Below are 13,023 nucleotides of genomic sequence, written 5' to 3'. Positions count from 1 at the left end.
CTCTTGTGAGTGAGAACATACTTATCAGCTAAAACTGCAGCATCAGACAAATTATCTATTCTTTTCTCATCAAGATATAGGCTTACATCTTTATAAATACACCTTTTGAAGTCCTCCAGCAAAATCATGTGCTTAAATTTACCAAAATCAGAATCCTCATTCTTAGAATTTAACCACTGCTCTAACAGATCTTCTTTGATTCTTGCATACTCAACATGGGATTGCTTATCTTGCTTGTAAGTTGTCCTAAATTTTACTCTATAGGCTTCAGGAACAAGCTCATAGGCCTTAAGAATCAAGCTCTTAACTACATCATAATTATCACATTGATCCTGAGGCATAGATGCATAAGTTACTTGAGCTTTACCGGTGAGAACAGTTTGAAGGAGTACTGGCCAATACTCCTTAGGCCAATTAAAACCTGTAGCTACCCTCTCAAACAACTGAAAATACTTTGTTAAATCAGATTCATTAAAAGGAGGGACAAGTTTAACATTTTTAGCCACATCAAAATCATCAGAGCTAGATGATCCAGTTCCACCTTGTTTCATGCGATACTCATGGTCTGCCTGAATCCTAGCAATTTTAACTTGTGCCTCAGCCTCCCTAGCACGGGCCTCCTGCAGGGCTAGCTGTAACTTAGCTAATTCAATCTGCGTTTGCTCATTTGGAGGAGTTACATTAAACAAGCTTTCATTAATCATGGCAACAATTTGATCTTTAGACTGATGAGAGCGAACAACAAATCCCAATTGTTGAGCAACAATCTTAAGTTCATTCTTTGTTCTGTTTTCTATATCCAACACTGTTTGCACATTTGACAAAAAATCTTTGGCTTCATCAAGTGTAGAAATAGTAGCCATCATGAATATATCACAGTCACAAAATATCAAACAATATCCTTATGATAATATCCTGAATATCCTGATATGAGGTCGCCAAATTTATGTTACGGAACAGAGAAAGATAACGTACACTTTAAGTGAGAATACTAAGAGTCACTACTGTCCCGTAAAGTTCCAGGCTCAAAACAAAAGAGTTAGGTAAAATTACAAGTTAAAGTTTAATGCTCAAACTAACAACAAAACATTCAGGACTCATAAGGATAATGTAATGGCAAAAACAGGTTAAATATATGGTTAACTGCAATAGCCTCTATTAACACGAAATTAGCAAGAATAAATTTATCTAAGTCAGCCCTGATAAAATGAGATACCAGATAATACTCAGTGAATGCCAGATAAATTATTACAGATACAAATTATTATCAGAAATGACTGACATAAAGATCCCTACATGAATAACAAAAACCTCACTAGGCCCACAAATCAAACCTATGCTACACAGTACAAGAAAAAATGCAATAACAGTAATACTCAAATTACACACAGCTGCTAGATGTTTGGGGATTTCTTGAGCACTCACAATAATAATATCTGTACAGGGGAGGACAGAGATGTGAACAAAATGAGGAGCAGATCTAAGTGGCCATGATGCAGAGACTGAGCTCATTATATAGGGGCTGGCAGAGCTTGATACAACTTGTAAGAGGGACGCGCAAATGAAGCCACGGGGACAAAGAGATGAAAATCCCGCAAAGTATAACAGAGAGAACGACTTACTCTACTATAACGGTAGAAGGGGGGGACTGAGGCAGAACACGCTCGTGATCAAACATGCAGCAACTGTGCGTTAAAATTACACAAAGGATGATGAAATCATAGGCTATGTAACTATATATATATATATATATATATATATATATATATGTATGTATATAATTTTTTTTTTTGCCTGACGCCATAATACCGCAAGGTATGGCCATTTGACTTTGAGTTACTTGTTTTACGGAGAGGGGCACTAACCCTCCACCAATCCACTCGTTGACACGTAGGGAGCACGTATGATTTGGTTATATGGTTACCAACCAGCGCTGTAAATGGTTTCTTGGCTTACAGGAAACCATTTGGCTTGTCACTCAATGTAAAGCTACCTGTAAAGGAGAGAAATGCAATAGGAAGTGACAGGAAAGATGGGAGAAGTAGGAAGAGAGGAGGGCAGGCACAGAAAAGAATGATAAAGGCTAAGGAAGAAGTAGGCAGCACTACATCCAGTGCCTGGATGATGGTCGCCACCACCTACCACTATATATACGTATCTCTCTCTCTCTCTCTCTCTCTCTCTCTCTCTCTCTCTCTCTCTCTCTATATATATATATATATATATATATATATATATATATATATATATATATATATATATACTCTTTATTTATTTACTTATTTTAAGCGGCGCGAGGCCAAAGAGTTGTTTGAAGAGTGATGGAGAAAAAAGACTTACTTGAATTGCTGTACGATAATACAGTTACCGGCAGATCTGAGTGAAAACAAAGAATACCTGAGGAGTGGCGTGGGAATAAAGATTTACATGGATAATGGAGCGTGAGAAGAACGTTTCACCTGTGTGTGAGCAAAAAAAAAAAAAAGAAAGAAAAAGAAAGTAAGACCAACTCGAGACCAAAGAGTAAGCTAATGAGCAGTTTGATACCAAAGAATACTATAAAAGGGTGGTGTGATAACGAATTACCTAAAGAGTAATGAGACCAAAGAATTACCCAAAAAGCAGTGTAAGAACAAAGAAATACCTAGCGAGCAAAGAAAAAAAATTACCTAACGAACGGTGTGAGAACAAAGAATTACATAGAGGGCAGTGTGAGAACAAGGAATTACCTGTGTGAGAACAAAGAATTACCTAAAGCGCAGTGTGAAAACAAAGAATTACCTAAAGGGCAGTGTGAGAACAATGAACTACCTAAAGAGAAGTGAGAGAACAATGAATTACCTAAAGAGCCGTGTGAGAACAATGAATTACCCAAAGAGCAGTGTGAAAAAAAATATATATTGCCTATAGGGCAGTGTGAGAGAAAATTATTACCTGAGGAACAATAAGTACAAAGATATACCCTAAGAGCAGCGTAAGAACAACGGGTTAAATAAAGAGCAGTGTGAGGACAATGAGATACCCGAAGAGTGGCGTAGAATCAGATATACCTGAGCGAAATATTGTTAGAAAAATATTTTGTGAGTGGAGGTGCATAAGAACAAAGGGCATCATGGCGTTGCAAAAAACGAGTTAACTTAATGAGCAGCACGAGAACCATGTGTCTTATACTCGTCGGCTTAGGAGACTTTCTAGGACCTCTTCTTTCAAGCATATTTCAGTAATGGTACGTTCATATTCTCTTTGTGTGTCATTGTTAGAAAATAAGACGGTAATAAAAAGATATATACCGGTAACATACAAGAGCACAGCAGAGTGTGATGAATTGCGAGAGAAGAGGTGCTCGAAAGCCTCCAAAGATGAAGAAGAGACCATGGAAGTACCCAACACTTACCAGAACAGAGAGGTGTGAGAGACACGAGTTACCCTGCAGGACGGCTGTGAGAGCCGAGATACTTTAGTGGAGCAATGTGAGAACTAAGAGATCTCGATGAGAAGGAGTGTGAAAGCAAAGAGTTACCTGACCGGAATGTTGTTAGTTACCTGAGTGGAGTGTTGAGAGAACCAAGACTGGGTGTGATGACCACGAATTCTCCAAGTGGAGGAGCGCAAGAGAAAAGACTTTCTTGAGTGGAAGAGTTTTAGAGCAGAGCGTTGTCTGAGTGGAGGGACGTTAGAGAAAAGAGTTACTTGCAATTAGTAAGAGAGACTAAGAAGAGAATGGATGAGGAATTTGGAAGGACTTTTAGTGTAAAGTGAAGAGAATGTAAGAAAATGTTCTGGAAGGGGGTAAAGAGAGTTAGACGGGGTGATACAGAAGTTTGTAAGGGAGTGAAAGATGAAAATAGTAGACTGATAGTGGAGATGGGAGAAAAAGTGAGTTGTTGGAGAGAATATTTTAAGGAACTGTTAAACCTAGAGGATGAAAGTAATGCGAGTATATGTGGCTGGGGAATGTCTGGGAGAAGGAGGGAGGTGAGAAAGGAGGAAGAGATCAGTAGGATGGAAGTAGTGGAAGCAATGAAGAAAGTCTAAATGAGGAAAGTCCCAGGAACTGATGCAGTGTGCGGTGAAATGCTGAAGCATAAGGGAGAGATATACCTGAATGGATATGGAAGATGTGTAGATTGGCCTGGGAGGAAGGTAGAGCCCCGGATGATTGGAAGTCAACTATAATTATTCCCTTGTACAAAGGAAATGGGAAAATGAAGTGTGTGGAAATCACTGGAGCATTTGTCTTCTTAGTGTAATAGGAAAAGTGTATGGTAGGACACCTACTGACAGTTAGGGAAATAACAGAGTAATTAGTTGGAGAAGATCAGGGAGGTTTTAGGAAGGGAAGATGTTGTGTAGATCAAATATTCTTCCTAAGGTTTTTTGTGGAAAAGTTTCTAGAGAAGGGAAAGATGTTGTAAGTGGCCTTCATGGATTTGGAGAAAGTATATGGCAGAGTGGATAGACAAAGAATTTGGAAAATATTAAAAATATATGGAGTAAATGGGAAGCTGTTGAATGCCGTGAGTAGTATGTATGAGGGTGTTAAGGCTGCAGTGCGTGTGGATGGTGAACTGAGTGATTTTTGCTACCTGAATGTTAGATTAAAACAGGGATGTGTCATGTGTCCACGGCTGTTCAGTCTGTATGTGGATGGAGTTATAAAAGAGAGACAAGGAAGGACAGTGGATGTTGGAGCATCCCGAATGAGAGAGGGCAACGTTTGGAAACTTCCTGTACTGTTGTTTGCATATGATACTGTAGTTGTGTTAAGTGAAAACGAAGGGGAACTGCTTGGCCTGGTGAACGGGTTTGGGAGATTGTGTAAGAAACGGAATCTAAAGGTGTATGTAAGGAAGAGTAAAGTTATGGTCTTCGAGAGAAATGATTTTTTGAATGTACAGGAAGGTTGGATGATAAGGAAATGGATAATATGATTGCATTCAAGTACTTTGGTAGTGTGATGAGTAGGTGTGGAAATTTGGAGGATGAAGTGCTTGAAAGGGTACAAAAGGGAAGAATAGTTGCTGGTTCTTTGAAAGCAGTAATGTGAAATAAGGAAGTGAGCATGGAAGTAAAACATAGGCATTGCTAAGCTGTTGCAAAGCTCCACCTGATCAAGCACATACCCCTCTCCCTGCACACCTAACCAAGCGCACAACGGCCCTCACCCCCCCCATGTTTTCCTTATAACGGTGGGCGTAAGAACAACGCCTTGAGAACACATTACCTGGGCCTTCAGATTTCTTGCGCAGATCGCATTGAAATCTCTGGATTATACAGTATATATTATTTCTTTTACTTTTTCATTATTTAAAAAAACTACTTGAGACACAGCATTCTGCCTACCAGAAGGCACCAGTTCACTATAAGACGCATAACTATGTGAAATTTCATGACACTATAGTGAATAGTTTCTGAGTTCTGGCCCAGAAACGAAATCTCAACGTCCGGCCAGCCGTCCTGCTGCCCAACTACTGATTTTAATGATAACAACACCCTCCTCTGGCTTTGTCAGGTGGAGGATAAAAAGCCTCTGCATGATACTACTGTGATACCAACTCCAAATTAAGGAAACGAAGCTTGGACCTTGTTGGACGGACACAAGAATGAGAGCAGTGGAAATAAGTTATCTGAGAGAAGCATGTGGAATTACATGGAGAGACAGACTGACAATGAGGAAGTGATGGAGCGTTGTGGTGTGGATGAGGATGTGATAGAAAGCGTTAAGAGAAATACGTTGAGGTGATTTTAGCTGTGGAGAGGATGGAGAGCGAGAGACTAACTAAAAGAGAGTATGTGAGTGAGGTGGAGGGGGGGAGAGGTAGGAAGAGGCCGAGGATGAGATGGAGGGATTGAGTGGAGAGGTATATGAGAGAGAGGGGTGTGAGCTGGGGGAAGGCCAGTGAAATGCCGGGGGACTGGGCGACATGGAGGCGATTTGTTTGTAGGCATCCCTTATGGGATTAAGGTGTCTTGCAATAGACAGATACGCAGATAGTTATCTGAGTGGAGGAGCGTTAAAGAAAAGAGGTACTTGAGTGGAGGAGCGTTAGAGAAGAGTGTTACTTGAGTGAAGCAGTGTAAGAGAAAGAATTACCTAGGCGGAGAAATGTCAGAGCAAAGAATTATTTGACTGGAGTGGTGTGAAAGCTTAGAATTACCTGAAGAGTGGTGTGTGCGTGCCTTCCCTCAGCCACATAACCATCTGCACGGAATCCTTGGCCTGCCTTACGGTGAGGTCGCACGGCAGCAGGGTTGTGTCTCCGGCCAACGCCCACACTTCCCTGGCAGGCACTGTGGAGGAAGACAAAGTAGTTATTAAACAAATAATATACCGTGCATCTGGGCTAAAATTCACAAATAAAATCATAGTCAACTACCCTGAGTGACTCGATACTAAAATGCGGAGAGAACACCAGATATGTGAGGATTCCATACTCTCCGGTTCTTGTCGTCCCTGCAAAAATAAGAATAGTTCGTGTTTATGAATAAAGAACTTGAGATTTGAGATACCTGAGTTCTCTCCTTGCCTCATTCACAACCAATCCCTTGTCACGACAAGGCGTTGACCGTAAGTTCAGCTACGATTCCAGGCCTGGGTAGGTTAAGATAGTGATGGTGCACGAGCGAAATTAATAGCCGACACATGTGCAGAGTTACTGAGGGAGAACAAGGAATCAGAGATCGTCTAACTGAATTTGGTGGAAATATTCGTCCTTTTGCAGCTGATATCTGGTACCTCATTGGTGGGAAGGTAGTGAAGAAGATGGGAGGGGTGTTGGGAGTTAATTCATTGACATCTGAGAAATGGTGAAGATGGGAGCTCGCTTAAATCTGAATGGTAGTGAAGCTGAGAAATGGTTTGTATAAGACTGGAGATATTTTATTGGTGGTTCTTAGTGTTTGAATTTTGTTTGATCATTTTGACTTCATCTAATATATTCCATGATCCGTAATGGACTAAAATTAGATGTTGTATCGGAAATTATTCAAAAAGTTTTTTTCTCTCTCTCTCTCTCTCTCTCTCTCTCTCTCTCTCTCTCTCTCTCTCTCTCTCTCTCTCTCTCTCTCTCTCTCGTCATCGTCTGTACAGCACTCCGTCTCATATCATCGTCCAGCTCAGCACTCCCTCTCATATCATCGTCCTCTACACCACTCACTATCATATCGTATACGTCACTCCCTCTCATATCACAGTCCTCAACACCACTCCCTCTCATATCATCGTCCGCTACACCACTCCTTATCGTATCATCGTCCACTACACCACTACCTCTCATATCGTATACGTCACTCCCTCTCACATCACAGTCCTCAACACCACTCCCTCTCATATCATCGTCCTCTACACCACTCCCTCTCATATCATCGTCCTCAACACCACTCCCTTTCATAGCATCGTCCTCTACACCACTCCCTCATATATCATCGTCCTCTACACCACTTCCTCATATATAATCGTCCTCTACACCATTCCCTCTCATGTCATTGTCCTCTACACCACTCCCTCTCATATCATCATCCTCAACACCACTCACTCTCATATCATCGTCCTCTACACCACTCCCTCTCATATCATCGTCCTCTACACCACTCCCTCTCACGTCATCGTCCTCTACACCACTCCCTCTTACATCATCATCCTTTACACCACTCCCTCTCATATCATCGTCCTCTACACCACTCCCTCTTACATCATCATCCTTTACACCACTCCCTCTCATATCATCGTCCTCTTCACCACGCCCTCTTATATCATCGTCCTCTACACCATTCCCTCTTATATCATCGTCCTCTACACCACTCCCTCTTATGTCATCGTCCTCTACACCACTCCCTCTTATGTCATCGTCCTCTACACCACTCCCTCTTATGTCATCGTCCTCTACACCACTCCCTCTTATGTCATCGTCCTCTACACCACTCCCTCTTATGTCATCGTCCTCTACACCACTCCCTCTTATGTCATCGTCCTCTACTGGAACACCGCTTCCTCTGATCTCATCCCCTTTCTGTCATCCATTTCGCTTCTTATTGCTCCCCAACAACTGTTCTTCTCATTCTTTGGTCATTTTGGTCTCCTGTTGCGTGTTCCATTTCTTATTTTCATCTAACGCACTCCAACTCTTCCAAATCATGATATTTCTCCCACTGTTTTGTCTCCCACTTCATGTACTGCATAACTCGAGGGAACTGTACACAATTATTACTTTTTCACCTTTGCTATTTCCGGCCACGAGATACTTTACAATAGTAGCAGTTCTTTCACTCAAGCTCCTCCATCTCATGCTTATAACTTTTCTTTATTAGTGAGGGACTGGCATCCTTGTCCATAATTACTTACATACCATATGGCTCTAATCGCACAAAACTGAAGTCACACACACACACACACACACACACACACACACACACACACACACATACGTTACTTTACTGAACACTCCTCATGGTCACTGGAACACGAGGGTCGTCAGCCCCACCGCTTACCCTGCAACTCTCTCGGCCGATTAGGTTATTTGTACGACGACGCACCTAGAGAAGGTTTTTGTCCCGGGGAGCTGGCGGAGTGAGAGGGCTGAGAGGAGTGAGGCTGGAGTGAGGAAGGAAGAGGGGAAGAAATGGCAAGGCGGAAAGTAGGTGCCGGTACGTGGGGAAGGAGAGAGAGAGAGAGAGAGAGAGAGAGAGAGAGAGAGAATCTGAGTGCATTTGAGTTAAAGATAACTAAGGAAAAGGGAGTGGAAGATGTGAAAAGGAAAAAATTTTATGGCAAATAAATATGGTAATGTGGTAAGAGATTTCTAAGATGGCTGAAATAGGGAGAGAAAACAGAAAGAAAATGAAAGAGGAGGATAAACTATGTAAAGGGAAAACAAATACTCTCAGTATTAATCTTCATAGACCACCTTCTCTTTCTGTGGGGGACAGAAACAGTCTCCACTAACCTCTGATTTAATACAGTGACGACTTATGTACTTTATGCTTTCTAACGCAAAAGATTTTGCTTAGTTGACTCCCGTAGTGAATGGGTGGAGATGAATTTGGAAACTTGAGTGAATGATGGGGTATGAAATATCAGGGAGTGTATTAACCTTTTCACTCAGATGACATTGCTTTCGTTTCTGCTTTACTGCCATTAAATGACCATATTATTCTTAGGATGCACTTTTTTCAAGTTAGAGGGATTAGATGAAACCTTCATGATCTCATATCTACCAGGGGTCCCTCTTAAAATACATGAAATCTTTTCGTATCATTAGTAATAAACTACAATATGACATTACCGATGGTGAGAGGTAGTAAAATGGAAAAAGATGGTGAATACACGTTAGATACGTATATTTGTGCATAGTTCTGTGTAACGTAAATTCCGGTATTTACTAAGTACTGCTTAACCCTTACTACCCGAGGACGTCATGAAATATATTTCCAGCCGATATCAGGTAATGTTATTAACCTTAGGAGACTCCCTCGCCGTGAAAGGCAGAGTGGAGACCATATCTAACCCCACATGTTCCAGTTGTGTCTCATGAGCTGAATGTTAGTTATATTAAGAATAAAGTAAAAAGTATGTCCATATGGTGAAACAAGGGTTAAAAAAAAAAACTATCATAATGCAATAAACATAAATCTCGATTGTTGCAATTTTATTTATGTCTAATTATTGACTTATACAGTTATATTTTGCATATCGAAGAAAAAATGAATAAACCTACCAATGACTTCAAACTGTGAATTAGGAAGCACCAGTTAATAAAATGGAAAATGAAGAAAGTGCATGAAGAGTACAATTTTATTAAATAATTATAATATTTTTAAATCTGTATATACGGTATAAAAGAGCCACGCTGTTTGTCTGTCCTTCAATCACGCCTAAACCTAGGGCCAGAGACCCCCAGGCCCATATGTATTCTGAATCAGGGTGACTCAAGGATGGTTTTAGAGGAGTCAAGTTTCTGATCTGGGTCATTTGAGGTCTTCGGTAGTGTTCGCCATTTTGGCCCGGGCAACGCCGGGTACCCCTGCAGCCCAATTTTTTGGCGTGGAGACTCACTTGACCTCCAGTTCGGACACAGGCTATGTGAGGCTGACCTCCAAGGTCATTTGAGACCACCGGTAATAATAAACAAGTGCGCACAAATACCGTGTGTTAGTCTGCGAAAGATAAGATTAAAGTTCCTGGTCCTCTTATAATCCCCCTTCAGTAGCATAAGAGGTACATGGTGTTTCTAGAGTAGAAAGAAAGATTGAAGTAGAACAAATAGGATTAGAGTGTTCGCCTTTTTTGGCCTGGGCAACGCCTGGTGCCCCTGATAGTGTTAAATAATTATAATTTGTTCTCCTGCAAGCCGATGAAAATGCTGGAACATAAATACACTGAAACTGAGTGTTTCAAGGAAGTGAGGCAATACAAAGAGTGGGCTACATCTCTGGTGTAGAGGTTGTAGTTCATCTCATCTACGCTGCTGCCACACAAAGCACAAGTTAAGGGCAGAAGTTGAAATTGGAGAATAGATTTAGTGCAGTGCGGTGTTCCCTGGATGTTACAGTCTGCGAAATCTATTTTGAATGTCTTTCTCTCTTCTATCTCGATCGGGACAAACATTAAGCATAGGATTCATTTCAGTATTAGGCTATATTTTATACTTTAACACTGCATTCAATTATAGCGATTTTATTGTGTACGTTGCAAGAGGAAGCTCGTAACAAAGACATCTGACTACTCCGAAACAGAGATGTGTAGTGTCAGCCCCCTCAGTACGATAACTTATTTTATTTATTATTATTTTTAAGTTTATTCTATCCATCCCTAGACAGTTTTACTTATTTATTGAGAAACTACTCAAACTGGAGGGCTTAGATAATATCATTTTAAACCCCTTCACTACTTGGATATTATCACCTGGTGGGAGCAGGAATAAAATAAGTACGTCACTGAGGAGATGGAGTTGTAAATTACTTTCACACACATAGAAGAATTAATCCTCCAGCTGAAAAGAACAGCTCTGGGTCAAGGTAGTTACCGGAAAACTGTAGCGGCGACTGGCGCCGAGGGGTGGAATATAGAGAATTACCACAGGAAAAGGTTCAGACATTCCACACCAGCGTCTGTTTTCTGGGCTACGGAAGGTCACGAGGTGCTGGGATGCTGGGGGAAACTGCAGAGAGAAAGAAAAGGAGATGACGAAAGACAGATTGACAGAGAGCCTAGAGAATGGAGTGAGCAGAAAAACGTAGACAAAGAGTCGGTGCGAAACAAGAGGTAGAAAGGTGTGGTAGTGAAGGAAGTGACAGGGTGACAGAGACAGACAGTGTGACAGTGAGCCTACAGGATGGAGTAGGCAGCTAAGCAAATACAAAGAGTCGGTAGGAATTATATGTAAGTTAACACCAGACTTTTTTTTTTTTTCAGTCGAGTGGAAATCAATGGAGAATCACTTCACGCCGATGACGTATTTTCTTTTGTATTCCTGGTTTCTTCAGACAGAGTTGCATAGTATGGTGAAAGCTGATGGAACTGATGGGGGTAACATACAATCTTCATTAGCTTTGACAATAAGACAGGTATTCCCAGTATTAAATAGTACCTACAATATTGGAAGTTACAAGAGCAATCTGTACTGAAAGTGTTAAAGGTCGTCCTGTACATCTATCTGTTACCAGACACCTTAATCCCGTAAGGAGTAGTCGGAAACATATCGCCTCCACGTCACCGTCCTCTGTTATCTAGCTGCCCTCCCTCCAGCTCACTCCCTTCTCTCTCAAATTGCTCTCCATTCAATCACTCTATCTCATCCTTGGTCTCCCTATCCTCTTCTCCTCTTCCATTTCACTCACGTATACCCTTCTAGTCAGTCTTTATTTCTTCATCCTCTCCACATACTCGTATAAAAGTATAGTACATTAAAGCTGGCGTCTCGTTAAGTGGGACTTTATACTGTTATACAGAAACGCATTGCAGTTATCTTCTGTACCCAATTTTACCAAATTTACTTCATCCATATACTAACGAGGATGAAATTTGATCAGAGATATTTCTAGGTCGGTTAACTGGAGCATAAAGTTTGTACTCCATGATGTTTTCCGCCATTAAAAACAAGTATCCAGATGTCTGCCATTCAAGAAAATTGTTGTGCTTTGTTTTCAAGGTATATCGAGCAAGGAGCTGATTTCCTTAGTACGAGCAATGACGTTGACACTGATGTGCACAATATGAAAATAATTTCTGCTGCGCGTATTCCCTAGACTTTTAATAGTTTAAGCCATTACTACACACACACACACACACACACACACACACACACACACACACACACACACACACATTTATTCACTCAGAATGTGCATTTCTTCGGTAGAGAGGTGGCCTGCAGTCCTACTGGACCCAGGTTCAAATCCCCACTGGGACAGGGAACAGTTTAAGGATTTGAATTTAATAACAACAGACTTTACTGATCTACCAGAAGACCCGCCGACATGTCGTAAAAACACCCCCTCTAATACCAATACACCAGTCCAGTATGAGACAGCCCTAGCATGGGTGTTAGCGCCGAAGTGGTGACATGTAGAGGTGTATGGTATGTAGGAGGACTACTGGGCCTTAGGAACAGGCTGTGAAGCCTATGCCCAGGGTCGGACACATAAAAAAAAAAATCAATTATTATATTCTGCATCCTCTGAAGTTGTACGCATTCCCTCTCAATGCGATTTTGTCTTCACTCAGCATTAATGCTACTTTCTAGAATATATCTGGTGTTATATAAATGCATGCTGTTTAAAGGAATAGTAGGCAATGTTCAAAGCATAAACTGCTTCGCATGGGGCTTGTGAGCTTTTTTCGTTCAAACTTTAAGCACAGTATGAGACAGCCCTAGCATGTATTCAATATGGACGGTGGGTGTTAACGCCGACGTGGTGACATGTAGAGGTGCATGGTATGTAGGAGGACTACTGGGCCTTGAGTGCAGGCTGTGAAGCCTATGCCCAGAGTCGGACACATACAAAAAAAAAAAAATAAATAAAAAG

At 41.2% G+C, this 13,023-nt stretch overlaps 1 protein-coding gene across 1 annotated transcript in view; it reads right to left on the bottom strand.

Moving 5' to 3' along the window:
* Positions 1–13,023, bottom strand: part of LOC145392655 (uncharacterized) — a 189,019-nt gene that overhangs the window by 66,931 nt on the left and 109,065 nt on the right. The window contains exon 2 of the mRNA XM_080266976.1: positions 6,159–6,291. Within this exon, the coding sequence (XP_080123102.1) occupies positions 6,159–6,291 (133 nt within the window). The remainder of the gene's footprint in view (positions 1–6,158; positions 6,292–13,023) is intronic.

The sequence above is a fragment of the Coenobita brevimanus genome, chromosome 23, assembly GCF_032717465.1.
Source record: "Coenobita brevimanus isolate Jiangsu-jjx chromosome 23, ASM3271746v2, whole genome shotgun sequence".
Taxonomy (NCBI): Eukaryota; Metazoa; Arthropoda; class Malacostraca; order Decapoda; family Coenobitidae; genus Coenobita; species Coenobita brevimanus.
The sequence above is the reverse complement of the archived record's forward strand: the minus strand, read 5'-3'. Positions and strand labels throughout refer to the sequence as shown.